This window comes from Falco punctatus (genome assembly GCF_963210335.1).
Source record: "Falco punctatus genome assembly, chromosome: 8".
Taxonomy (NCBI): domain Eukaryota; kingdom Metazoa; phylum Chordata; class Aves; order Falconiformes; family Falconidae; genus Falco; species Falco punctatus.
Genome location: NC_137588.1, coordinates 14,053,850 through 14,079,697, shown reverse-complemented (window position 1 = coordinate 14,079,697; position 25,848 = coordinate 14,053,850). Strand labels below are relative to the sequence as shown.

The 25,848-nt window shown below is 44.8% G+C and overlaps 1 protein-coding gene across 5 annotated transcripts in view; it reads right to left on the bottom strand.

Annotated features, from left to right (window-relative positions):
* The window catches only part of PLEKHM3 (pleckstrin homology domain containing M3), a 134,089-nt gene that overhangs the window by 78,223 nt on the left and 30,018 nt on the right, over positions 1-25,848 (bottom strand). For all 5 annotated transcript variants that reach the window (XR_013930162.1, XM_080400177.1, XM_080400179.1 and 2 more), the window contains 2 exons: positions 16,283-17,218; positions 2,037-2,182 (listed from right to left, as the gene is read on the bottom strand). Coding sequence is in view for 4 of the 5 variants with exons in the window: in XM_080400177.1 (XP_080256303.1) it covers positions 2,037-2,182; positions 16,283-17,218 (1,082 nt within the window). In the remaining variant the exon portion in view is untranslated. The remainder of the gene's footprint in view (positions 1-2,036; positions 2,183-16,282; positions 17,219-25,848) is intronic.

The following is a 25,848-nucleotide window of genomic DNA, read 5'->3' as shown; positions in this document are numbered from 1 at the left end:
CAGAATTGGACACAGTTCGCCACAAGAAAGTGGGACAAGGTATCTGCCTTTGCCAAATCAGCAGGTTGAATCAATACACTACCAAGGATTCAATGTAGTTTCATTGTAACTACTAAGTGCAGCAGCCAGCACTAAGTGCAGCAGCCTTTTAGACCATTCCGAAGAAGTATCAGACCTTACCTCTAAATGGAGAAAGGAAATGCAGATGTAGAAGTGCAGGCAGTATGTGCTCTGCCTCAAAAAAGTGCTGCTTAGTTCCTATGGAGGTATAGCAGGGACAGAAATAAAAGCATATGTATGCAGAACTGACCAGAAAGGGGGAAACCCCAAAGGTTTCACAAAAGTAAGAAGAACTACTTGTTATTTTAATGCTATACATGCATGGGATGGAACTGAAGAGAACCAACCACCGATAGCTCAGTTGTTACAGTGCCACTGTGGCACATGAAGTTTTCTTCACCCTCCCTCCCTGCCTTAGTCTCTGCTCTAGTAGCTGGGGATGCTGCAGTGCTCTGCCTAAGGGATGGTGTTCCTTTCTTAAATCCACCCCTCTGAGCGCTTTGGCACAGAGACTGGTAAGGTATCTGCACAGAATCTGCTTGTGCTCCCAAGCCACATCACAGTTGTTCTGCCTGTTTACAAAAAGTGCAAATTAGTAAATTCTCACTATTAAAGTGAGATTACAGTAGATTAAGCTTTCAATAAATGCTTAAGCTTGAAAGTCCCATTTATTTTTGTGCCTCAGCTGCCTATACCAAGACCACAGGAAACTGAGCATAGACCACAGTTTTCACCCCGCAGGTTTAGAAAACAAAACAGTTTGTTTTCGTGGCAGTATTACTGACAGCTCTTTGCCTTACCATCCACTTGCCCCATATCAGCTCTAACTATACTACCATTGGCTAGCAAGTTTAGTCCTTTGTAAAAGCATTCAAAGAAAGAAATCTTAAATATTTATTCCTAGCTTCTAGGAAAAAGAAGGGGGGGTGGGGGGGGGGGGGGGGAGTGTCTCCACAAGTAGGAACATCGTAACTCCAAAGAATCTTGCATTTCATGGCGCCAGACTATCATTTTCCTGATGGCAGGCTCTGGCTACCTTTTAATAATCTCCCCATCTGACAAATTTTCTTCTTCAAGAGAGCTGCTTTTCCTCTAATAGGGCATTTACTCGTGGTTTTTCCTTCTCAAATAGCCCATAATAATAATAATATTCACAGACACAAAACATCAAACAGCCTCTCCTAACAGTGGCTGCTAGGTCTGAAGCTCTAGCATGGTCTGGATTCCTTATGAGTTTGTTATTGTTTCAGCATATGTTCCCCAAGATAGCAAAACAACACTGCTACCTGTTTGCTGGCATAATGCTTTGAGGCATGTAATCAGTTGACCCTATCTAGTAACCAGCAGCCAAGGCAGCAGCAAACAGCAGATTACAGAAGTTTTAGAAAAGCTGCTTGTGTGGCAAGTGAACAGCTGTAGAATTTTCTCTTTGTGTTACTTTCGGTTGTCTGGTCCAAACAAGTACTATAGCAGTGTACTTCGAGTGTGCTTGAAATGTTCGTGCCAAGAGACAGGACATACCGGGCCTTGCAAACACCACATGTGGGTACGCTTGTTTCCTGGGGGCATTTCCACAACTGAGCCTCCATCACCAAGCAGCGGCAATCCATAGTCCCTAGCACTCATGAAACAGGTACTCCTCAAGTGCCCAATAACTGCAAAGATTAGAGTTAAAAGAAAGGCTTCAGTGCTCTGTCCCTCTCTGTCTCCTGAACAGCCAGATAAGCAATGACGGAAAAGATGTCACCGAGAAAGAGTATGGCTACTTTTGCAGAGGAATGTCGTAGGCCTGGCTAAGGAAATTGTGATGAAAACATCTGTCTTGTTGATAGAGCATGGCTTATTCTGGCCAGAGGGACAATGATGACAGTATTAACAGTTAATGCCTGTAACCTTCAACCTGTTACCACGTCTGTGTTTCTATCTGAAGGGCAATTCAGCTGACTTGCTAGCAAGCCAACCTACAGCAAGATTACCTTGTATTTGGAAGTATCCCAATTATGAACCAGTCGTGCAGGGATGAGGAAGCTGTCATCCACATGGCAGGTGCTGCAGTAATACCATCCACTGTAGCTGCACACCTTGGCTTTCCCATTGGACAAGCCTATGGAGCGCTGACAGCCTAGAGAAGAGTGAGAGGAAAAAGTCTGGATTTGTACATCATGCCAGAGGTACACACTCAGATGCAGTAAGAAAAGTAGTTATTCTACCATTTTAAATTGTATTTATTTTACCAATGTGCCATTCCTCATTCCCTAAAAAACAGAGGAATAAATATCAGTATTCTTGAACTAGCATTGAACAAGCATAAACTAACTTGGGCATCTATGACAGAGAGTTCAGAAAGCAGTCAAAGAATACTTAGGATTTCTTAATAAACAAAGGGAGAAGACCAACTCTGAGACACTGGGCATTTAAAAGCCATGGCTGTCTGAAAACCATGACCTGCAGCTTAGACAAAAAATAACAGACCACAGAAGTACTGTGTGCTTGCTCCAGAAAGCTCCCATTTTCCCCACAATGGAACAGGCCAACACTGGCTGCTTGGAGGAATGCAAGCCAGCTCCTGCTGACAGCCAGAAGGGATGCTGACTTGGCAGGTAGGATTCAGCCACATTAGCACATCCAAGGCAAACGACAGTCAGACCATGAATAATAACTGTGAGCAGCAGTCACATTGAGAATGAGTAGTCCTTGACTAGCAGTAGTGACACAGCTCAGTTTCCTGCAGGTTGGTTGGGGTTTTTTCCTTACAATTGGATTACTCTGGGTCTTACACAGTCTGAGGTCTGCCTGATACTTTTTTCACAGCTGGATCCCTTGCGTCTTCCCATGCCCTCCTGTGTGGAGTCCCTAGGATAAAACAATGCATTCAAAAACTGCTGCTTTAGTTGGAAAGAACTAATGCAGAGCTCTTCTTCACCTGACCACCTGTTTTCACAAAACACATCGAAACTCCACGTATTTGACACCCCTGTCTTTCTCTCAACTGTGACTAAAATGAATCAACAGGTTCAAATAGTAGAGTGGAGGGTTGAAGACAGACAGCACAGTCACATTAAGCAACCTGCTCAGGAAGTGAGGTTAAAATGTTTGGATAAGATACAATGAGATATCTATGGTTATTAACACCTCTTTGAAACAGCACACATGACAGTGTTTCTGCTTTTCCTTCAAATGCTAGTGTCCTTGTATGACATTTACAGCTACAGACACAATTAGCACCAGAGCCCCACTCCAGCATGTGCTGTATGCTCAGACGATCTTCACTGGAGCTGGTTAGTAATGCTGATTAGCGGAATCCTTGTACATCACTTTCACAGCAAAAGTATTGGTTAAAGAGAGTTTTTCAGGCAGAAGTCAACTGACTGACTGCTTTTGTCAGTATAACTGATTTTGTTTATTGTAACTATGTAACTTCTCCCACTGAGAGCATCTTTTTTCCCCAGTAGAAGTTACCCTGACTTGAGGAGAGTTTACAGTTCAACTACTCTAAGCATTAATCAAACTCCTCCTTCTCCCCATTAGCTGATGCTACCATGTCCCCTCTGCTCTAATCAAAACAATTACAATAACCTGACCACACAATTAGTTCACTTCCTCCTCTTCCACACTCCAGAGCCATTTGGCCATTGATTTCACACTATTAAGTGAATCAGTGTGGAACCTGTTCTGTCTCCATCTCTCTCACCCTTCCCTTTTTCTGAAGTGAGGATATGCAGTTTCTTGAAAAAGGCAAATATATCAACAGGTCAGCTGATGAAAGAGCTACTCATATAGTGTCTCCTCCTTTACCATCCATAAAATCAGAGCGTAAGTATAAGCATGTATGTCAAGTGGTATAATTCAACGTACATAATGCAAAAATGTGATCTCACCTTAGCTAATAATCAAGCAGAAAACCCAGACATTATGGCTGTAAACTATTACCACTATAGAAATAATTCTTGTACAGTAAATCTTAGCAAAACTTTTTGGAAAGCAACATTTTTGGGGCAGAAAGAATGCAGGTATGCCTTTTATAAGGGTAAAGTCAATTCAGGTAATTCAGCAGTGTGTTACAAAAAAACAGGTGATCTATGACTGTGGCTTGGGATCAGAACTTAAAGAAGCCAAAAACTTCGTATTTCCCTCAGTGCAAAGCATGCATTTTCCTGTCTTTCCTTTCCTGTTTCTTTTTTTCTGTATTTTTTTCAAAAAGGCAGTTTCCTGACTAGTCAGTTAAAAGTGTTTCCATGCAGTACTGCTCCACTATGCTGTTATGGTTGAAGTCAGCAGGCATACTTGGTAGTAAGCTCAGTATCAGTGCCCTGTAGTACACATAAAACTATTCTTTCATTTTTTAAAATGCAGTCATACATAAAAGGTAAAGGTTTTGATCAGCTAAAGAGACATGAAATACCAGTCCTGTTTGGCTGACATGAAATTAATCTGACTAGTAGCACTGGAACATGCTTGCAGAAGGTACTCAAACTGTTGCTATGGAGCCTGTGTTTTTATAAGCACAAGAGAGGTAAATCTTGCCCCTCTGTAAAGGAAACAGAAGTATGCCCACTCCTCATGGAGCAAGATGAAGAGATCTACAAAACAGAGCATCCCTCTTTCCCAAGCTAAACAGGAACAAGCCCTCAGAGAGGATGTTTGTGTTAGCAGTACCTCAGTACAACACGTTCGTCTGTGCCAGCCTTGCTAAAAGAAATGAAGAGTCTGAATCTTTCTCCTCACTTGTTGCCTTTGAATTCCCTATCACTGAAAAGCACTGAAGCATCTGTCTTTACACCTCAACTGGCTCCAACTTTAGCTTTCATTACATACAGCCATCACCTCACATCGAATGAAACAGAGACTGCTAAGTGACTTGTAGCATTCTCCAGTTCAATGTGACTGGACCAGCTGATGAAGTACTAGTGGTAAAGCTGTGTCTGAATGAGACTGAAGTTTCCTAACTCAATGCCACTGAAACCTTCATCCACACTCCTCGCTGGCCAACACTCAACTCATCTGGTGGATGGGGATGGGGACAGGACACACTGATTTCACCTAACTGCCACTGTGCACTCCTTGCCACTCCACAGGCTGCTTAGTTTGCCTCAGTACCCTAACTCCTATCCATTAGACTGAAGGTAAGAATAAGCTAAACTCCAATTTGAATTGCCATCATCCTAAACTAAAACGTTTGCAGTTGAGAAGTCATCATTTTAAGGCCTGATTTCTTGCAGCCAGAAACTCATTCCAGTCCATGGGGAGAGTTTCCTCAGGAGAGGAATGACAAAGCACCAAAGTGCACCTCCTCCTCCCTATGTCCAGCCCATAAGAACTAAAGGTCTCTGGGGTGAGGAGGATCTCAGCAAGCAATCCTGGATGCCCTTGCCTTCAGGAAGGGTGGTTTTATAAAGCGAGGAAAGTGGAAGAAGTTCCTACCCAAGCAGCATCATTGCTTTCTCCCTTATCCCAGCCCTTCTCTGAGCCCATGTTTGTTTTCCTGTTCCTCTGAAACACATTTTTACACAGACTATTTCTCACTCCATATCCTCAAGTAAAATCACATTCTGTAAAGCTACAAAACAGTTGCAAGGTTGCTGTATTTTAGATGAGAATGGAGCACTGGCACCTACCTTACATTCTCCCTTACCTTGCAAGCTTTGCTGTTTGAAAATCACCATCTTTTCCATTCCTATCTGTTGTGACTCATAATGATGGCTATTTCTACAATCCTTTCAAATCAAGTTATCAAAGCACTGATTTTCTTTGATGTTATGCAGTTCAAAGCGATGTAGTGTGACAAACATATTTCTGTGGCATAGACTACTTATGCTACTTTTTTTTTTTTTTTTAAGATGGAAAAAAAGAAAGCAAGAGTGAGAGAGAAAGAAGAGAAGGAAGAAATAGCTTGTGGCTTAATGCTCTTGGAAATCTGGCACCTGGACGGTCAGGTACATAAACCTGCCATCATGTTTACCAGAAGCAAAGCTAGTACTGATTCCTGGCTTTAAACTGTTAGGCACCCCTCCCAGCAAGATAGTCAGATGTAGCTGACCACCTCAGAGGCAGTAACACAACACAATAAATAGTTAAGGGTGGGGAAAGGGACCATTCCATGTTTGCAGAGAAAACTGTTACTTCCCTGTGGTTAGAGGGCACCTTCCACAGATGGGGGTAAAAAACAGCACAACTTTCACCAAGCCTCTCTCACCTATTCCTAATGCTCTCACACAGAATATTATTTCTATAACATCTGTAACAAAGGTCTGGCAAACCCTGAGCGTAGAGCAAGGAGAACAGTGCAATATTTCCCTAGTATCCCAAATCATCCCTACCTAAACAATGTTATAGAGCAAGCTACAGAGGGAATAAGTGTAGCTGTAGGTGTACTGTTAGCAAAGTGAGGGAAGGAGTAATCTCAAACCTTTCATCACAGAAAATATAACAAAACAGCCTTGAAATCAAGCAAAGAAAATAGGGGTTAGAAAAAATAGCAGCAGGAAAGTGCTGCTGGGCACAGATGAATTTCTCTCAACATGTCTGTAAGCAGAGCAGAGTATCAACATCAAGAGGCTCATCTCCAAGTGCTAAGACTTTGGGAAGCAAGAAGCACAGGAAGATTAGGTTAAAAAGTTGTTGTAACAAGTCTCTCTCCTTGACTTAAGATGGTGGTGAGGATAGTATGGAGGAGGAATCCATGACACTGGAATACAATTCCTCTTCTGCAAAGTGTGGAAAACACCATTTCTGCCACTTTCAGGGTGTGGCATACTCTTACGGTCAAGGAAGACACACACAAGTACTCTTTTTATCCATATACCTATTTCTTCAGTCTTTCAGTAGGAAGAGATTGGAGTAGCTCCACAGTGAAACAGAGAAAGTGGAAGACCAAACTAGAATTAAGTACACAACTGGTTTCCTTATTCAGTGAAGTTCCTTGCTTAGTATCAGGAAAAAGCAACTCCCTCGTGATTGTGTACCATAATTAAATCTGTGACAGATTAGCTCAGAAGCTAATTCATTTAGAAACAACATACAATATGAAGAAAATGACCCACAGACTTCAAAAGGCTTTCAGCTTGATAAAGCCATAAAACAGACTAAGCAGGAGAAGCAAAGCAATGAATTTTCAGCGTGTTAGATCAGACATACAACATTGCTCTAGCTGCTCAGCACAATCAGAAAGAGAAGGTGAGAATTACTTCAGCTGCTGGCCTTGTGTTTCTGCACCTATTCCAATTCACTCCACCATGGGAAAACTCAAACTCACAAGGAAAACACACTAACAAACCAGCTCAGTTTCCCCTCATGCCTATCCAGGCTTGAATGTGCATTACACTTGGTCCTTTTCCCAGCACTACTTTTATTCCAAAGCAATTATCTTCCTAAAGAAATAATCAAAAACTCATAAACCTCCAAGCAAAGTCCCACACTTTACTTACCTTGCCTACTTTTTTGTGAGCTTCTTACAGACTTTATCTAAGTAACATACAAATCCCACATTATTTATGGCAGCAATGTACAAATCCCACTTTAATTATAATTTAGATCAGCTTCTCCAGAAATAAGGAACAGCTCACTATTCCCCAGCTCCCAGATTCTTCTTTTTTTTTTTTTTAAATAGACTCCAAAGGATGGACTAACCATTCTGAGTCAATGGAAACCTGTTCAGCTTTGCTTTGCTGAGACTCTGAAGCGCTGCCTGACAGCAGGGAATAGGAGCTCCTGTGGAATGACTTATTGGCAGGATTCAGTAATTCGCCAGCTCTTAGTCAGGAATGGGAACTGAACACACTCTCTGGGCCAGCTCTTGAAGTCTGCCAGCTAGGAGTAAGTAGGTAATTTGAGCATAATTAATAATGGTACTCCCATTCCTACAGTTGATTACAGAATCACAGAATGGTCAGAGCTGGAAGGGACCTCTGGAGATGGTTTAGTCCAACCCCTGCTAAAGCAGGTTCACCTGCACCAGGTTGCACAGAGTCACATCCAGGAGGGTTTTTAATGTCTCCAGAGAAGGAGACCCCACAGCCTCCCTGGGCAGCCTGTCCCAGCCCCAGCGCTCTGTCACCCTCAGGGTAAAGAAGTGCTTCCTCATATTCAGGAGGAACTTCTTGTGTTGCAGTTTGTGCCCGTTGCCTCTTGTCCTGTCACTGGGCACTGCTGAAAAGAGCCCGGCCCCATCCCCCTGACACTCGCCCTTAAGATATTTGTGTACATTGGTAAGATCCCTCTCAGCCTTCTCCAGGCTGAACAGGCCCGGCTCCCTCAGCCTTTCCTCACCAGGGAGATGCCCCACTCCCCCCACCATCTCTGTAGCCTCCGCCGGCCCCTCTGCAGCAGTTCCCTGTCTCTCCCGAACCGGGGAGCCCAGCACCGGGCACAGCGCTCCAGATGAGCCTCACCAGGGCAGAGCAGAGGGGGAGGATCAGCTCCCTCGCCCTGCTGGCCTTGCTCCTCCTCATGCCCCCCAGGGTGCCATTGGCCTTCTTGGCTACAAGGACATACTGCTGGCTCATGGGCAACTTGCTGTCCATTACACTCCTATTCGGTTTTACATACTGATAAGGTAAACAAGAGAACACAGCAAAGAGCGTACCAGGTACCTGTGTGATCTGAGCAAACACTGGGGCCAGTGTCCTCAGCTGTGGCCAGGTCCTTTAGCAAAGAGAGTCTCTGCTTAACTCAGTTTTCATTTCTGCTCCATAGTTAGTTTGAAGACCACTTACCCCTGGCACTGCTCACTCATTTACCTACACTGAAGGCTATCTGGTTTGCTAAGTTTAATTTATTTGATACAGCAACTATTAAACATACTTACAAATAATCAGCTCTGTCTCTGTTTGAATACACAGCTGGTTTTGTACCTCCTTTTAACATGAGGAAGAACTGTGCATTAAGTGTGGTTATGTATTTTTTGCCGATGCTGTTTGGCTATATTTCTTCTTGGTCACACATCACTACCACAGCACTACCTTGGGCACAGGCACTGTTCAGATTTACACAGCACAGGTTATGTATCAGAGTCTAGTGATAGTGTAGAAGGCCAGACTCACAGCTGGCCTGTGGACTGTTCTGTAACTTTTTACATTTCCCCTGACCTGATCCACATGTAATAGTTTTGCTGATGATACACTGCTGTGGGACGTAACAGAAGGCAGGGAACCCTGCCAATACACACACAAATGCCCTAGTTTTCCAGTAGTGGACCTAAAGCAGCCATTTTCTTTCTGTATTTGTCTCCCAGGGCTGCACACCTGCACAGATGCTCTGATGCTGAGCCAATGTACAGTGCACACCACAGGTTTTTTTCCAGAGCAACATTAAGAGGGGCTCCCTATGATGCCAGCTTCTGTGAAACCTCTAAGATTCCCAAACCTTTGCTATTTATCCTCTTCCAAATTTTGTTAAAACAGTCAGGTAGATTCAAATCTTATGGGGCAGGGGCAAAACTGTGAGCAAACACCATTATAACATAAGCTTTGTTTCCTAGGAAACTAAATTAACAGGTATGTCCCAAACTAGGGACATGGTATAAATTGTAACTGCAGAAAGTGGTGTGCAAATAGTTCCTGCCTGTGCCTTTCTGTAAAGGCAAGGCCTTTATTAGTAAAAGCTGGCTTGACTGATTTAAAAGATGCTAGCCCAACAAGTAAAGCTGTCTCTTGTAACACAACTCATGAGGAAACTCTGGGTTCTCAAGAGAAGAACTGGAGGTGGAGGTGTTAAAGAGTTTTGGGGTCTGAAAATGCTTCCTTTTCTCCAGTAGCTTTTTCCATCCCAACAAAGGCACGACTTGGACATTTAGACTCCCTGGTTTTGGCGTTCTCTTCTTTAAACTTTATGCCAAAAGATTCATCAAGCCTGGCTTCACACAATAAATGAACCAAAAAAATCCCCCAAGCAACCAAGAGTTCTTTGGGGGCAGAGGAACTAACACCTAGCACCCACAAGCCAGGAAGAAACATGGCACAGCCAACAACAAACACAGAGCCTACACTGAGGGTAGAGACATACTCACACACAGCAGAACTGAGCTCTTGACAGTAAAAGAAATAAGCACAGATATTTTATTTGTGATGGAAAAAAAGAAAAAGGAAAAAAAACCATACTGAAAGCTTCCAGATTGTTCACAGAGGCAGATTAGAGCAATGGGGTCACCTATCCCCATACAGGCAGCACAGGCACCCTTAAAATCTGACAGGGGGAATATGTAGATTCATCAGCCAAGACATTTGTGTCGGCTGTTCTGACTGAAGGGCTGAGGCAAAGAAGTCAGTAAAACACCAAGTGAGGATTGCAAAGTGCACATCAGGCAGGACAGGCACTGAACTGGCCAAGTATTCATCTGAACTGCTCTTCTGGGCAGCAGCAGGGCAACTCCAAACCAAATCCTATGAAGGGGAAAACATCACCGCAAAGGTGCCGGCCAAATCCCAGGAAGGTGAAGGATCTAACTTCTACCAGCTCAGACAAAACAAATAGTTCTTGCTGCCATTCCCCCTAGTCAAAGCATCTTAAAACTATTGAAGAGCTCACTCACCTTACCAGTGAAGATTAAATAGCTTCTGTGATCACGTCATGCTCATCTGTGATCCATCATGCTCATCTGTGATCGCTGATAACAGGTCTAATCAACTCAAGCAAGTAAGAGAGATACCATGCGGTCTGATCTTTCCCCAGACAAGATGCCACATGGCAAAGCACCATGGACCAGCAACCTTTGAAACACAGAGGTAGGTCCACTGCAAATTAAGTACTTTGTGCTACACAAATTCAAGTCACCCTGGTCTGCAAACCTTCCCCCCACTCCTCCCAACAAGTCAGGGGCCTTTTTTAGACACGTATTTTCCAAATACTACTTTAGACATGGAGGATGTTTTTTCTGCTCAGCTGGTGTTAGCTACAAAAGAGTAAGAGTTTAGAAATACCACTGTCAGCAGTGGAAGTTTTACTTCGGAATCAATAGAAACTGGGCCTGAATGTCAAATACAAAACTAGAAGACTGTGGTCTAAAGTGAAGATACTTAACAATAAAACCTTTAGAGTGCAAAACACATTCCCAGGGGACTTCACAGAGTCTCAAATACAGGGAAGGCAAAAAGCTGCTGAAGTCTTGGAACAAAGAGATCAATTGAAATGAAACCAAGCACAAAATACATATAGCACTTAGAAAGCACAATCCTAAAAGCCCTGGACAGGTAACAACAATTGTTATTTGGGACTAAAAATGTGACAAGAGTGCTGACAACCTTCCAAAGGACCTTCTGGTATTTTATTATTGTGCTACATTTGCTAAGATTTGTCCCCTAGGATTTTTACTTCAGTGACATGCTACCAATAGGTGCTGGGTGTGATAACAGTTCACAAACTGTATTTACTAAACTCAGGGACGAAGCACCCCTGCTTTTCAACTATCTGGATTTGATAAGTTTGAACTATATGGCTTTTCGAGAAGCTGAACAAGTCAACATAGTACCTGGCTAATTTTTTTTCCTTTTTTTTTTTTAAAAAAATCACACTTTCTGGCTTGCAACCTATTAGGAAAAGACTTCCTTCTCATGAAGGGGGGGGGGGGGGGGGGGAGAAGGGAAAAAAAAAAAAAAAAGGAAAGAACTTTACGTTTATTGCAGTAGGGGATGGTTCCAGACTAGGTGAGCTAGAGCAGAGGCTGCACGAGCTGGGCACGTTGCGCTGGGCTGTTCCCCATTTACGCACATGATCACGGCACTAGAGGCAGAATGACTCCCTGAAAGCCAGCAGCTTTCCACCTGCTGCTCAATTTGACAGGGCGGCAAGCTCAGGAAATAGCCCATTTACTAACCTCGGCTTCTCATTCAGCTCAGCCAACTAAGCCAGTGGAGCCCTAATAGCAGTATTTATCCTTCTGGCAAGTGAGGAGACATGGAGAAAGCAGGGAAGAGAAGACAGAAGGCACCCCACAAGAGGAACCATACAGGCAAATAAAAGCATGTAGAGCACATTTTGCAGAAGGCACAAACTCCCACATCCATTAGGACTTGCAGTCTAAGCAACAAGAGTTCCTGGCAGACACAACTGACTTCTCTGAAGAAATGTTTGTTTTAATATAGGACAGGGGGAGAAAAAATAAAAGGTGAAAAGGAAGTCAGACATCAAAAGAACAGGAGCTATGCAAAAACAGGAGGCAAGGGCAAAGGCCGTTTGTCTTCCCCATCTATGGAAACGTGAAGGCACATACCAAGGGAACAGCAGCAGTGAAGGGCACCTGAGGACATGAGGGCTCCTTACAGACCTGCAGGAGAAATGCCCACCTTGTCCCAGCAGCCCATAGCCGGCCCAACAGGGAGACAGGACAGCCACTGGAGTACTCACAACCAGCAAGCACTGTCTGCAAGGTGCTGCGCTTACCAAACATGTTTTGATGGAAGCCACATCATCTCAAATTTGTAACATGAACTATTTTGGAATTTCTCCTTTATCCAGGTGAAATAAAGACCTAAAAATAGCACACACACCCCAACAGATTCCTAACATAATGCATGTGTCATTTCCTACATACTCCTAGAAATCATAAACCCTGATATTTACCTGCTTGGACTTGCAACCAACTTTCACTTCATATCCATTTGAAGGTAAGGGGTAGGTCCCTCCAAAGTCTCACCTGAGCAGACTGACACTCACAAATGCCACTCTTGCTCAGAGCCCCAAACACTTCCCACAGGAACACAGCTGTACCCAGCAACAGCAAGATGAAGCCTTCAGTTATACAAACACACAAAGGACAGAGGCAGCTGCCATTCCAGTGCTACCAGTTGCTAGTTAACCCTATGTTCCAAAATGTATTGCTCTTCCCTGCCAAAAATATAAATAATGGCAGCAAAGGTAAAAGTGTTTTCAAAAACCAAGCCTCTCCACTGTTCAAGCAGCGGCCTATTCACTCATTTCCTGGAAATCAGGAGAAATAATGCCCTGCCCTCCACAGCAAGACAAAGAGTTAAAAACATGGGGAAAAGCTTTTGCATCTGCTGATCAAGCAAAAGAAAACTTTTTTCAAGCTGCCCTTCTGACTCCAGTGCATCAACAGTTTGTTCCCCCTGTCCCATAACTACATCTGACACCACCACCCTGGCTTATATCACGAGTTGAAAAGTGCTAGTCAGCCTCCAAGATAAACTTGTCAATAGCGAGGCACAGACATTTGCATTCTTCCCTACCTGCTTTTGAGTGTCAGCTGTGTGTCTGGGAGCGGTCCCTTGAAAAGCTTTTACGGAGGGAGAGACGGAAAGGGGGTTGCAGAGGGCATTTAAAATAGAAAAAAAATCGGGGAGGAGAACCCCACAAAGACTGCAAAGAGAAAATAAAATAAAAAAAACCCTGTCCCCATCAGGTCCTCCCAACAACCTTTTTTATCAGAGGTTCATTGTCAATCAATTAGCCAAGGCAGCAGGGGTCTGTAGGAAGGGGGGTAGCTCGAGAGACAATGGTCTGCCCTGTTGTATTACTATTTAATCACTTTTCCTAAATAAATAAAGCAGCCCTGAGGTGCTGTCATGTCAAGGGAATTTATAACAAAAAAAGCCTTCATTTTTCATTGGTCATTACTTTTCCTTCCCTCCCACCCCTGCAGGACTAGAGAGGGTTATTACTGTAGCCTTAAGTTCCATCTTTGTGTTGCTTGTCTTTGATTCCCACTCGGACCTTGCCACTTTCTGGCACTAATTTGTTAGGCCGAACAAAGGAGGGATTTGTACCTCCTGTAAGGTCTCAATTAGGAAAGGCTTCTGCTGTATTATGCGCCATTGGGACAGGACACAAAGACGGTAATTACAGGAATTTGCACTAAATGGCTGAAGAATTCACAGCAAAACTTTTCTTCCTCCCCCCTCCTCATCCTTTTCCAAGCTTACCCCTCCCAGCAGCCCCGGGGAAAACCCAGTTCTCAATGCCTGCAAGCTGTAATTACCAACAGCAGGCCCCTTAGGTTAAACAGCAGCCCATGCCAGGGAACAGCACAAACTGCCTGCAGGGAGCAAGGCACAAGGAAGGGCTCTCAGCTGCTGGTGTGCCTCCGGAGTCTTCTCAGCACAAACTTTTCTGAGCCACACAAGTTTCCTCAGTTTCTCCCAGTTATAATTACAATTATTAATTTCTTTGTGATGTGCTAACAGCTACAAGTTCCAGTTTCAAAGACCAGCTTTAAGGGTCTCAGGCAGACGGCAATGTGTCCACTCCTACAGCAAATGCTGTGCACCCCCACCCTCAGGTACGGGGAATCCCAGTGGCCAGCTTCTCACAGACTCCACAACTCTGCATTTCCCTGCACAAATGTTCAGTCTTGCAAACTAAAAGGAGACCACAGGAGCACTGGGAATCCTCACATGCATCAGGAAAAGACTCCACGCAAGCCTCACACGGTCAGAGTACCATATTTCTGTGGGGAATACGTGAGTGCAGATGCATCGACCCCACGTTGGGGTTGGAAATGAACCCTTTCCCACAGAATTCTGCTCCCATAGTACATAATGCAAGACTAAAACCTAGTCCACATTTAAGACATGCATTTTGTTGCCATCCCAGGTCCTGATCCTATTTTTGAGATCACTAGAAATGCTCATTTGAAACTCTCCTGCACCTCAGTCAGAGGATGAAGCAAAATTACAAAGATTTCCTCTACTGAGCTTTGAATTAAAAGAAATTAGGAGAAAGGAATAAAATTTTAATGTCAACTGGGATGTTATCTTAAAATGCAGCCATTAATTCTGCTGTTCTCTTGAGTTTCACAAGGCTGTCTGCTGGGTAACACAGTGGGCTGGATCCATCTTGGGGATACTTACTTGATCCATTCCCAGAGTCTCCCTGCAGTTTTCTCTCTCACAACTACCTTGAAAGGTAAGAAGTGACCATTGTCCAGTGGTGTTCAGGTAATCAGTTACCACAGGACCTATAGGCACCTTCAGTTTCAGCAATAATTTGGCACATAATTACTCCCTGAAAAAATTGACATGCAGTCACACAAAGAGCCTGTGGTAAAAAAACAGAACTGATTTCAGGCACAGGCCCAAAATATTGTGACCAAATCATTAACTGCAGTGAGGCCAGCCTTCACGATGCTCCAGCTACCAGGCAGGTGCCATGCACTGTGCAGAGGTGAGCAGGAACACCACCTGCAGATGACTACCAGAAAGGGATGAACCTAGCTGCACCCACTGCCAGTTCTGAGGGCAACCCAGTACTTCTGGGGCTCAGGTCTCCCCTGGAAGGGATTCAGGCCAGCCACTAGGTCCTGAGCCCACACAGACACCATGCCTACTCACACACACACACCCTGAGTGTGACTCCAGAGTAACAGGAGACCTCCACACCAGACCCCTACGCCAGACCAGAGCAGGGAGGAGGCAGGACCCTGACAGTTCACATAACAAAAGAGGAAAACCCTCCAGAAAAGCTGTTTCTGATACAGCTGACAGTTGCTAAGTGAGCATAACTAAAGCCAGCCAGAGACTATAGTTTAGGCACAAGGTGCCCAAATTTGCTCCACAAAAGTGCCCTTGCTTAAGTAAAAGGACACTGAACTGCATTTACTTGGGCTTTCTCTATTTCCACTTAGTTCCCAAACTGGATAAAATACTCATCTTGCCTAGGACTAGAATCAGCAGTCAAATTAACTGAAATTTACAATTAGATGCTGAGGCTGAAGGTTGTTTTCACCCTTGCCTCAAGGGAAGAACCAAGCAGAGAGCTCACGCCTGAACCTCAGTGCCAGAACACATATCACCAAATGATGGTGTTTCAGGGAAGCATATATGCTTTGAGGAGTCTCCCCAAAAGGCTCAGAGCTGAAAATGAGTTCCAAAAATGACCCAGAGGAGACACACTAATAAAACGAAACAGAAGTGCTCAAAGTTGGAAAGTTGCATCGTATCCAGAATTCAAATCCCTTTGATTCTGGACCACCTTTCCAGTGTCCTGAATCAAGAAAACAGCTCAGTCACCCTGTAAGGCGGCACTGGCTCAGTAGCACTGTATGTGCAGGATCTAACATTCCAGCATTACTCATCATCCAGGTGAATCCCTGAATATCTCCATAGGCTTTTCCTCCATATCTTACAGACAGCAAAGAAAGGCTAACGCACCTAAGTGTCTACAGCCATAGCGAGAGGCAGGGAACGGCTATGTGCTGCTAAAACATGAACATGCTTTTCCAAGTGATTTTCTTTTACTGCAGAAGGGGAGTGGGTGCAGGAACCTGGTTGCTTACCTGCACACTTGAAGCTCTGAACTGTGAGCCCCCTCTCTAGAGACAGCGTGGTCAGGATGCTCAGGAAGCTGGTGGTCACAGACTGGCGCTTGCTCTTTCTAAGATCATTTCCAAAGGGCCGATCTGCAGGTTTGTTCCTAAGTATGACCTGTGGATTCTGACTTAAACTTCTGGTAGTTCTGGCTGCTGCTCTCAGTGCGTCCATCCACTCCTGGGCCCTCTGACGGGTCTCTGCACGCAGGCGGAGGACATCTTGAGGAAAAATGACCTGAAAGCAAGAGTCACAGCCATCCTGAGTATCTGTCTGGACCGACAGGCACACATCGACATTGTAGCTCAGCAGAGGATCTTCATCAAGCCTACCCGGCTGGAATGCCATGAGATAAGACCTGTTCAAGACAAAAGTAAATGCCTTCCAGTTATTCTGGACAGTTAACCTATAAAGAGTCCCTGATTTGAGAATATTTTGGTACTCTTTAGTGTTTTCAGTCAAATTCATGGATAGGAAGAGTTCCATAGGCTTCTCTAACAATCCATTGGTTTGAGAAAGGTCACTGTTATTTTCAGGGTTTGGCATATTCTCCAGTTTCTCCTGCTGTCTTGTGAAAGCAGGCACAGAAGCACGCACCACTTCCCACAGTTTCTGTCCCCAGTCCAAAGCCTCCCATGAGGACTCCGCCTTCAGCTGCAGCTGTGAGTTGTCTGACAAGACAGCGTCCACCACCTTGGTTTCAATGCAACCACTAACAGTGACCCTTTGAAAAAGCATGAGTGGATACACAGTGGGAAGAGTCTGGTTGCCACTGCTGTCCAAGCAATATAGGTACAGTTTGTATGGGGAGAGCTCAGCGTAACAGGTTTGCCAGTAGCTGTCATTGTCTCTTCTAATTTCTAAATATCCCTTCTTCAGAATATTTGGGAACATTGGCTTGTGTTCTGGAGGAAACAAAACGAGAACATTATGATTAATTTTTTTTAAATAATCATTTTGAATTGTCATTCCGACTCATGCAACTCTCCCACCCATACATGATACATCTGGAGGATAGGATCACAGAAATAGCCTTCACATAATAGGTTATAATTATTAAATACAAGCACTGACTCCACACCTGAGACAAAGGGAATGCAGAATTTTTTTACCCAGAGATACCAAAGCACTTCACAAAAAAGGGGACAGGGAAACAGACGGACAAAGGAGCAAAGCAATTTTTCTAAGATTATCCTGGATAGCGACAGAGCAACAACACTGCAAGTCTCCCAGAATCTAGTCCAAAAGAATACAGTATTATCAAGTAATCTATTGCCAACTAAAATAGATCTCACAGTGAGAAACACATACAAACTAAAATGCCACCTTCCCCTCCTGCCCTTCTCTGTCCCAGGCTCAACTTCATGCTTTCACACACAACCCCTCTACATTGCCCCTGTCCCCAGCAGCCCAGGGGGAAGGAGAATGGGGGGTTGTGGTCAGTTCCTCTCTGCTGCTCTTTCTTCCTCCTCACACTTTTCTCCTGCTCCAGGATGTGTCCTCTCCAAGGGCTGCAGTCCTTCAGGATAAACCTGCTCCTGCATGAGCTCTCCATGGGCACAGTTCCTTCAGGGCATCTCCACCTCCTACAGCATGGGGTCCCACATGGGGCTGGAAGGAGATACCTGCTCCACCACGGTCTGTCTCCTCAGGGCCTGCAGTGGAATCGCTGCCCCAGTACCTGCAGCACCTTCTCCTCTGACCCTGGGCTGCTTCTCACACTTTTTTCCTTACTCCTCACACTGCTGGGCAGTGCTTTGTCCTTTCTGACATGCACTCTGCCAGAGAGGCCCATCTGGTGGCTCCCACAACTGTGCCCTGCATTGAGGCCACTGGAACTGGCTGGAACAGCTCCGCTGCCAGCACCTGGGCACCACACCTGGCAGTGACTTACCTAAGACATGGGGAATGGAGAACTGTGACCAGCAACAGCACATCTCAGCACGACCTCGGATCAGAACATTTTGCACAGCTCCATTTATTGGAGAGGAGCTTTGCTGATTTCCGGGAATCACGGTCAGGACCAGCAGACATGACCAAAAAAGAGAAGCAAGAGGTTTCCCAGACCCACACACAGATATCTAAGTGACTCAGCACTTCAGGTGCTTCAGACCCTTTCACAAACCTTGGCACAAAGCAAACTCAAGGGGAATTTTCTTCACCCCCAGAAAACCAGCCATATATGAGTCAGTCTGGGCACCAAAGTGATAGGAATTTAAAAGAAATTATCTAAAGCATTTCTGAGTTTTAAAAAAGGTTTCCACGCAAGATTTGCCCCAATCTGATTTGCACCACTTCAACCATCATCAATACATGCAAACTGTATTTTCACCTTGGGCAGGACATGTGGCTCTGTACAATTTTTGTCAGTCTCTGTATAAATTCAGTGGCATTCACACCATTATGCTCTAACACCAACTTTAACACTTGGACCCCAAAACAACCCAGCCCTGAGGAACAAATTTTTGCTTCCATTTGACTTCTAGTTCCACTTTCTTCACTTACAAACACTGACAGAATTAACAGACACAAGTGAAGAGATTGACAGTCTCCCTCAGAGAACAGTATTACTGATGCAGGAGCAAGGTAGCCACCTGGGAACAGCTCCTCATCCACCTCCTGGCACAATTAGGTCAAAACAAAATCAGCATCAATTGACCTTAACAGGCAGTGTTACAAACCACATCAACACAGGAGCTGTTTCACCAGTGGTTTCTGCCCTCAGGCTGACAGCCTTTGAAAGAGCATAGGGCAGACAGCTGGAGGCACAAAGTATTTTCAGCATCTCAGCTTAACCAATTACTACTCATGTTAACAGGCCACGCTCTAACAAGTTTTAGACATGATCACCTCCGAGTGTACCTAGGATGCATTCAGCGCAGATCTAACAGAATAGAAGCTTGATGAAGCTTGGAACAAAGAGCCAAAGAAGAGCCTGTAAAGAAGTCACTGCATCCCCAATCTGTACTGGGCTTCCCAGCTAACACGGCCAGGGTTACTGGTCCATGCTGCTCTTCCCCACCACCAGCTAATGGGCCAGGAACTATGAGTGTTTGAGGGACTCAGTTACTGTCCAAGGGGCTTCTGACACCAACTGGTGAGAAAGCAGAACCTGGGCTGTAATGTACATTCTAAGGAGATGCTCCCACCCTTGGCTGAAAGCGCTGCTATAGTTGGTTGTGAGTGTCGTGTATGGGCAGGAGGAGGATTCAGGACAGCAAGCGTAAAAATAAAAAGCTTTGTCTAGCTCTTCAGTGAAGACCAACTTTAAGGATTTACAAAGATTAAGCAGACAAGTTTCAGTTAAACTTAATGAACAAACATAAGAATTAATTGTTTGATATATTTAATGTGGATATGCAAAACTTATAGGGTTTAAAAAAACAGGGGGAGGATGCTACCACCCATCCACACTAACAAGAAGGATGCACTCAGGTTTTGCATTGCCAGCTCAGCCTCAGCTTCCCCACATTACCCACATACTCAGAATGGAGCCTGCACTTAACACCACATTCAAAGCACTCTACCTACAAAGATTTCCTGCATATATAACTAAAATCATAACAACAATTTAAAAATTGCTACTGTGGCACTAGGTCTGAAAAGGTGGAAAAGAAATCAATATAACTATACCTTGCAGACAAATAAGCTACTCAAGAGTATTTCGGCTAAATATGAAAACTGAAAGCCTAATCTGAAACTCAAAATGGCAGAGAAAAACCACTTTCATAGCCCAAATGGATAGATACACACGCATGCACTCACACGCACTAAAAGAGAACCGATTTTGTTCACTGTACATCTCTGGCCCTGACATTCATTAGTATTTCTGCGCTAACTCAAAAGCCATTAATTTCTCTGAAACCCACACTAATCCCTTTGTAGTGCAGATAATGGGCAGCCATTCTAGAGTCATCTTCCCTTTCTATTAATCCAATCAGGGAGGCAGCCCTTCTGCAGCTCCAACTGCAATCTCTCTCGCTTCCATCAAGTACAGATGACAGTTCAAGCTTCTCCATAATAGGACAACTCGTAACCTTCCCCCAGCCACTCCTCCATCTGCACGCAGGTTTGCTTGTCTTTTGTTGAGTTACAGAAAGGCTATCTCTCCCTGCCTTTTCACAGAGGCATCCCCCTCTCCCGCCTTCACCCCACTACTTCCCTTCAAGCTCCCATGAATCAGCTGCACTGGCTCTGGCTCTAGCTGGGACAGAACCAGCAGCCAATTTGATTAAAATTCAAATGCTTCGTATTGTTTAGGTCTGGGCAATAGAGGTTGGCAGAAACAGGTTGAATCCATATGCTGCACATACAAACACACCTTACAACCCCCTACTCCTTTATCTCCTCAATGTGCAGAGTGCCAGATAATACCTTTCCACTTAGAAAGCAAATGCTCCATCCACCTTCCAAACAGAAACTGCATCTCTTTTGCTCCCTACAGAGACAGGGAGAGTAAATTGAAGTAGAGTAAAAAAAGGGAAATAATCACAGTAAATGGCCCACACCTGAGCCATCTGGAGTTCTAATTTCAAGGGAAGAGGGGGAAGAAGGCAGAGGGAAACAAAGAGAGATCTAGAAGCTGGGGATAGGGCAGTATCTTCCCCTACATTTCTCCTCTCCTTTGGGAGCTGCCCACTTGTCCCGGCTAGGAACTCCGCACCGAGCACACATCCACTGCTCTCCACACTTGGGGTCAGTTGGTGCGACCAGCACCACAGGAGAGGGAGTTGTCTCAGCACGTCCAGAAGATATATGCTCCTGAACAACCGGCTGTCCCTCTTGGTATGGCAGGAAAACTTCCCCTGTTTTCCACTACTGAAGCATTTCTGATGACAATAATAACAAGTAACCTGGAAAAGGGCTGAAGCAGAGATGCCTTGTTTCTGAGGGGGTTGTCTCTTGAGGTGGCAGTCCCCTCTGGATTCTCTAATGCTTAGTAAAGAGATTAGTGTAAGTTACAGAGTTTTTATCAATAGTCCTCGTCTCTGATTTCCACAGAACTTAGCAGACACCTATGCGACCCAAAATGCTCTCAAACTGGGTTGGGCTAGTCACATCCTTGGTGTGGGTTGCTACATCAGGGACAAACTGTGCCTCAGCCAGTATGACTCAGATCCACAATATCCATTTCCCTCCTAGTTAACAATACGGTCTTTTGTTCCCACCTATTTTCCTATCTGGCTCTGCAGGTATATCTCTTTCAGGCATGTATATCCGATTCCACTTGGTACTGTAATAATGGCATTGACATTTAGCCACAAATTTCCAGCAGATGGCTGTCCTCAAGCCAAAACTGGCTGCTTCTCCCAATGCTACTTCTTTTAAGGGACCACTACAGCAACAGGACTTCTAACTAGGCAGGAGTTTGCATTAATTTATATAAAGAAACAGCACCCCTCCCCACCAGAAGGGCATTCACTCTTTTTCATCTTCCTTAGACACAGGGAAAGGAAAACCTGCTTTGATAATGTTGGACTTGCAAACCCTTAACTTCAGATTTATGCATAGCTGTTCATGAAAAAACAGCTCCTCACTGAATGAATTGCCTAAACAGATAAAGAACTGAACAAATTATTTGTTATGATTTTCCCTTCAGATGTGGCATTGTACAAGGAACATACAGGAAACTCTGCTGAAGTCCATAGCTGCCCAGCCACTCCATCCAACCCTTTTTGCTCCTCTGCAGCAAGTCAAACACTTGCATACTGTTTGCTGAGCAGATGCACCAGCATCCTGTGCCTACTGACACAGTGCCTGTGCCAAGAGGGCAGTGGAGTGGAGAAGGAGGTTGGATCCAAAGTGCAAGACCAAACCAGAACAGGACTCCACTCTGGCAGAGACAAAAGTATAAGGAGTTCAAAGAGACGGTTACCTACTACCAGTTAGGAGATGCAAGCAGCACTTGCAAAAGAAGTGAGAATATCAAAGAAAGATGGATTTGCTGATTTTTTTAATATATTTATTCAATTCAGTTTAAAAAGAAGGAAGAAAGGGTATAAAGTGACTGCCAAAGCTAAGAAAACAGGGTCAGTTCACATTAGGAGAGTTAGCTGACATCACTAAGGGAATGATAGCAACTAACCAGAAAATTCAGTTATGAAAGTCATCACAACATCACTGGAAGCAATCAGCACTGCCCCAGGAGATGAAAACTCTGTTCATTAGTTTTATGGAGTGTCGTAACTCCAGAGCAAAAACCTCCATAAAGAATAACCCTTGCAACCAGAACAGCTTCACAACCAAACTCACCAGCACTGTTTACTGTAGTCCTCCTGCACTGTGAATTTATCCACTGTATGTGAGCCCCTCCCATCACCTCCCACTACACTCCCCTCTTCATCACTCTGCACCCTCCCAGGCAAGGGAGTGGAGTAGGTCATGTTTCCCTCTACTCGGGGCAGCTGTCCAGCCTAGTCCCCTGCTGCTGCTCTCTGCCAGCCCCCAGGGCCCTTCCAGCTCAGAGGGTGCCCAAGCCCAAAGAGAAATCAGGAGTGAGCCTGCAGGGAATAAGTGCTGCACTCCCTGAATTAGCCAGGGGAGTTAGTGGGAAGTATCATCTGGCAGATGAGTTGAAGTCAGGTGATCCAAATTACATTCCCATTTGATCTTGGGCAAAGCACCTCACCTCTGTCCTTACTCACCCTCCTTACCCTTACTGTGTGGTATATTTAAGCTGTGATCTCCTGGGAGAAGGGGCTCTCTCTTGCTAGATGCAGACAGTGCCTGGCACTTACAGACTCCTGCAGTGGAGGCCATCTAACTCGTATTCTATTTTAAATAACATTTTTGCCTCCTCAAATCTTGAAAGGCCTCAAATCTCTGCAGTACAGCTACCTTTTTCTTGACTACCTGCTAATGCTGAAAATAAATCGGCCACAGGAAAAGGCATCGGTTCTCCAACTGGCTTGATACCTCCGGGATTATTTCCAAGTGGTTTGAGGCTTCCTGCTCTCCAGAGGGGAAGGTGCAGAAGTGTTATTTCTGCACCATCTGCTTCTCAAATGGCAGCACCATTATCTTCTGCACAACAACCACAGACCTATAATGTTGTGCCATCCCAGTGGCAATTAATGACCTGTTGGTCTGCCCTGGCTATGTAGCTTCTACATACCACAGAAAAAGGACAGCATTACGGGGGTGTTTTGCAAAATCACAAATGGCAACTAGGTTTCAGAAACCTCCCTGGTAGATGGGTCAGGAGCTACGCTTTACCTGGCCATCACTGGAGCAAAAATGTGAAGGCTGCATGTCACACCTCTGGTATTTCACACCTCTCAGGATCTCTGGCCACCTCCACCTCGGCAGCAGCTCCTCCTTCCAGCTAGCTGTCTTTGCAGCTCCTCCCTGAGCAGGACAACAGCAGCAACAACTGATGGCACTGCTGTCTGCTGCTGTGACCCACCACCACAAACCTGTTCCACACACTGGTATGTACCCCGAAATGCTGCATGAGCCAACATCACAGGCGCAGAGCTAGTACCAGCCACCACTACTGCTGCTGCTGAAGGTGAGGATACCTGGCAAACAAAGAGAACACCCCAACATAACAGCTGTGCAGTCACTCGAACAAGAGAAAGTAACACTGGAAAACAACTCCTCAGAACTCAAGGATCACTCCTAGTCCCCAGCCTGTGAATCAGTGGCGTGTTGCTCATGAACACCAATTTAGATGTCTTACCTCTATAAAAGCACACTAGAAAAGTATGCAATATGTACAAGAGCTATATGAAGAGAGTCCCAAGCCTCTCTTGAAACATCCCCTGCAAAAACTGACTACAAGGTCATACTTTTAAAGTATCCCAAATGATGGCTAGGCTCCCAGACTGATAAAAGAACTGTGAAGAGAGGGGGGGAAAATAGGTGTTTTTTTAAACCAGTCAGTCAAAAGAAAGACGTGAAATTCTGGCCTTGATCAGAGACCATAGAATTTGGGCCTGTTGGCCAGTTTTAAGGCAATCACCTTTCTCCGATATCTCTGTTCTGCCATGCCATAGCGTTGCAAACATCTGGTAGGCTCAACTTCCTGGCAGAACATACTGCCAGAATCAGTGGGGCTGGCTGGGTACCTCCATAGCTGCCTGTGGAGAGAGGCACAAGGTGCCAGCCTTCTGCAGTCAGTTTGTCAGGGTGCAGGTGCTCAGCACAATGACAGCTGTAGAGTTCCCCAAGCTCACAGGCATGGCAGGCAAACAAAACAGCTACCCAGGAAAAGTGCTATAGCATCCCACAATCTTGGGAGCAGCTGTGTTTGAAAGAAAACATCCACATGACTATCAAAGATAACTGCTCACATTGTGTTTTAGTGATCTAAGCAAGCTTTCGCTGAATACTACAGATGCAGCATTCTCCCTTTGATTCCCAGGCCACATGTCCAGAAATACAAAAGCCTGCCTTGAATAGGCGTACAACTTCCGTCTTTGCTAGCTCCACTTCCCCCTTGACACTGCTCCCTAGCACAAACAGCGTTCGTTTCTCTTGACCCTACTCCCTGGCACAAACAGTGTTCACTTTTAGTACACTAGCTGTTCCTGCCAGCAGGCCTAAGGAGATACCGCCCCAAAAGGCACAGCTTCTTTTCAGATCCTTTTCTTTCACAGCACATGGGAAGGATCCAGTTTCATTTTATTTGTATTATAAAAAAGCAAGCAACAGGAACAGATAAGCTCATAGTAATAAATATACTATGAATAAAGATAAGGAAAAAAAACTGTGAAGAGTTAATCTACGCAGCAACTTGGCCAGCCTCGGAGGACGGGGAGACCTCTGCAGGCTCCAGATGGAAGTCCTTCTACAGCAATGAGGGCTGACCAGCAGTGGCTGAAGTTGCTCTCAGTATTTCATATGCGTTCATTTCATCTGTATTAAAGCCCTGGAAAAGGATGTCTCCACAGGCTGCAGCCACTATGACCCCTTCAATCACTGCAGCAGCTTTCAGTCAACCTTAAAACACATTTTTCAGTCTTTTGTGAAAACAATTACCAGTTCCAGATACACATATCTGCAACCCCTACTTTCTTGCTTTTCTCTTTTCAGCTCAGCTCACAGTAGCAGCAAACTCTATGGCAGGCTCTCCTGTAAACACAGAGGGAAGAAATACCATGGCTTCCTTCTAAAACCTGTGCTGCTGTTAAACAGAACAGGTTAAGGAAACAAGTTAAAACAGCGTATATTCAGAGCACAGAACTTCTTTGAATCTTCATTGGATTAACCACATTTAAACAGTTTAGGTGTCTGCTGAGGGGCTGGGGTAAGTACAACTGAACTCCACTGCTACTACCAAAGCAGTACGCCTTGGGTGCACACTGTGATGGGGTGACTGAACCCTGGATACAACCAAGCTTAAGGAATCCCACGGTTAGATCCACCTGTACACAGAGCATGTTTCTTGTCTTTTCTCTTCCTCTCATGGTTACATGACAGCAGGTTTTCTATCAAACTGTTCTAGACACTGGTTTGAAGTCCTGTTACAGACTTGACTCTGGACACAGCAAGGCCCTTTTAGGGCTTCCAGAAGGTTGGTGCATCTCCCTGT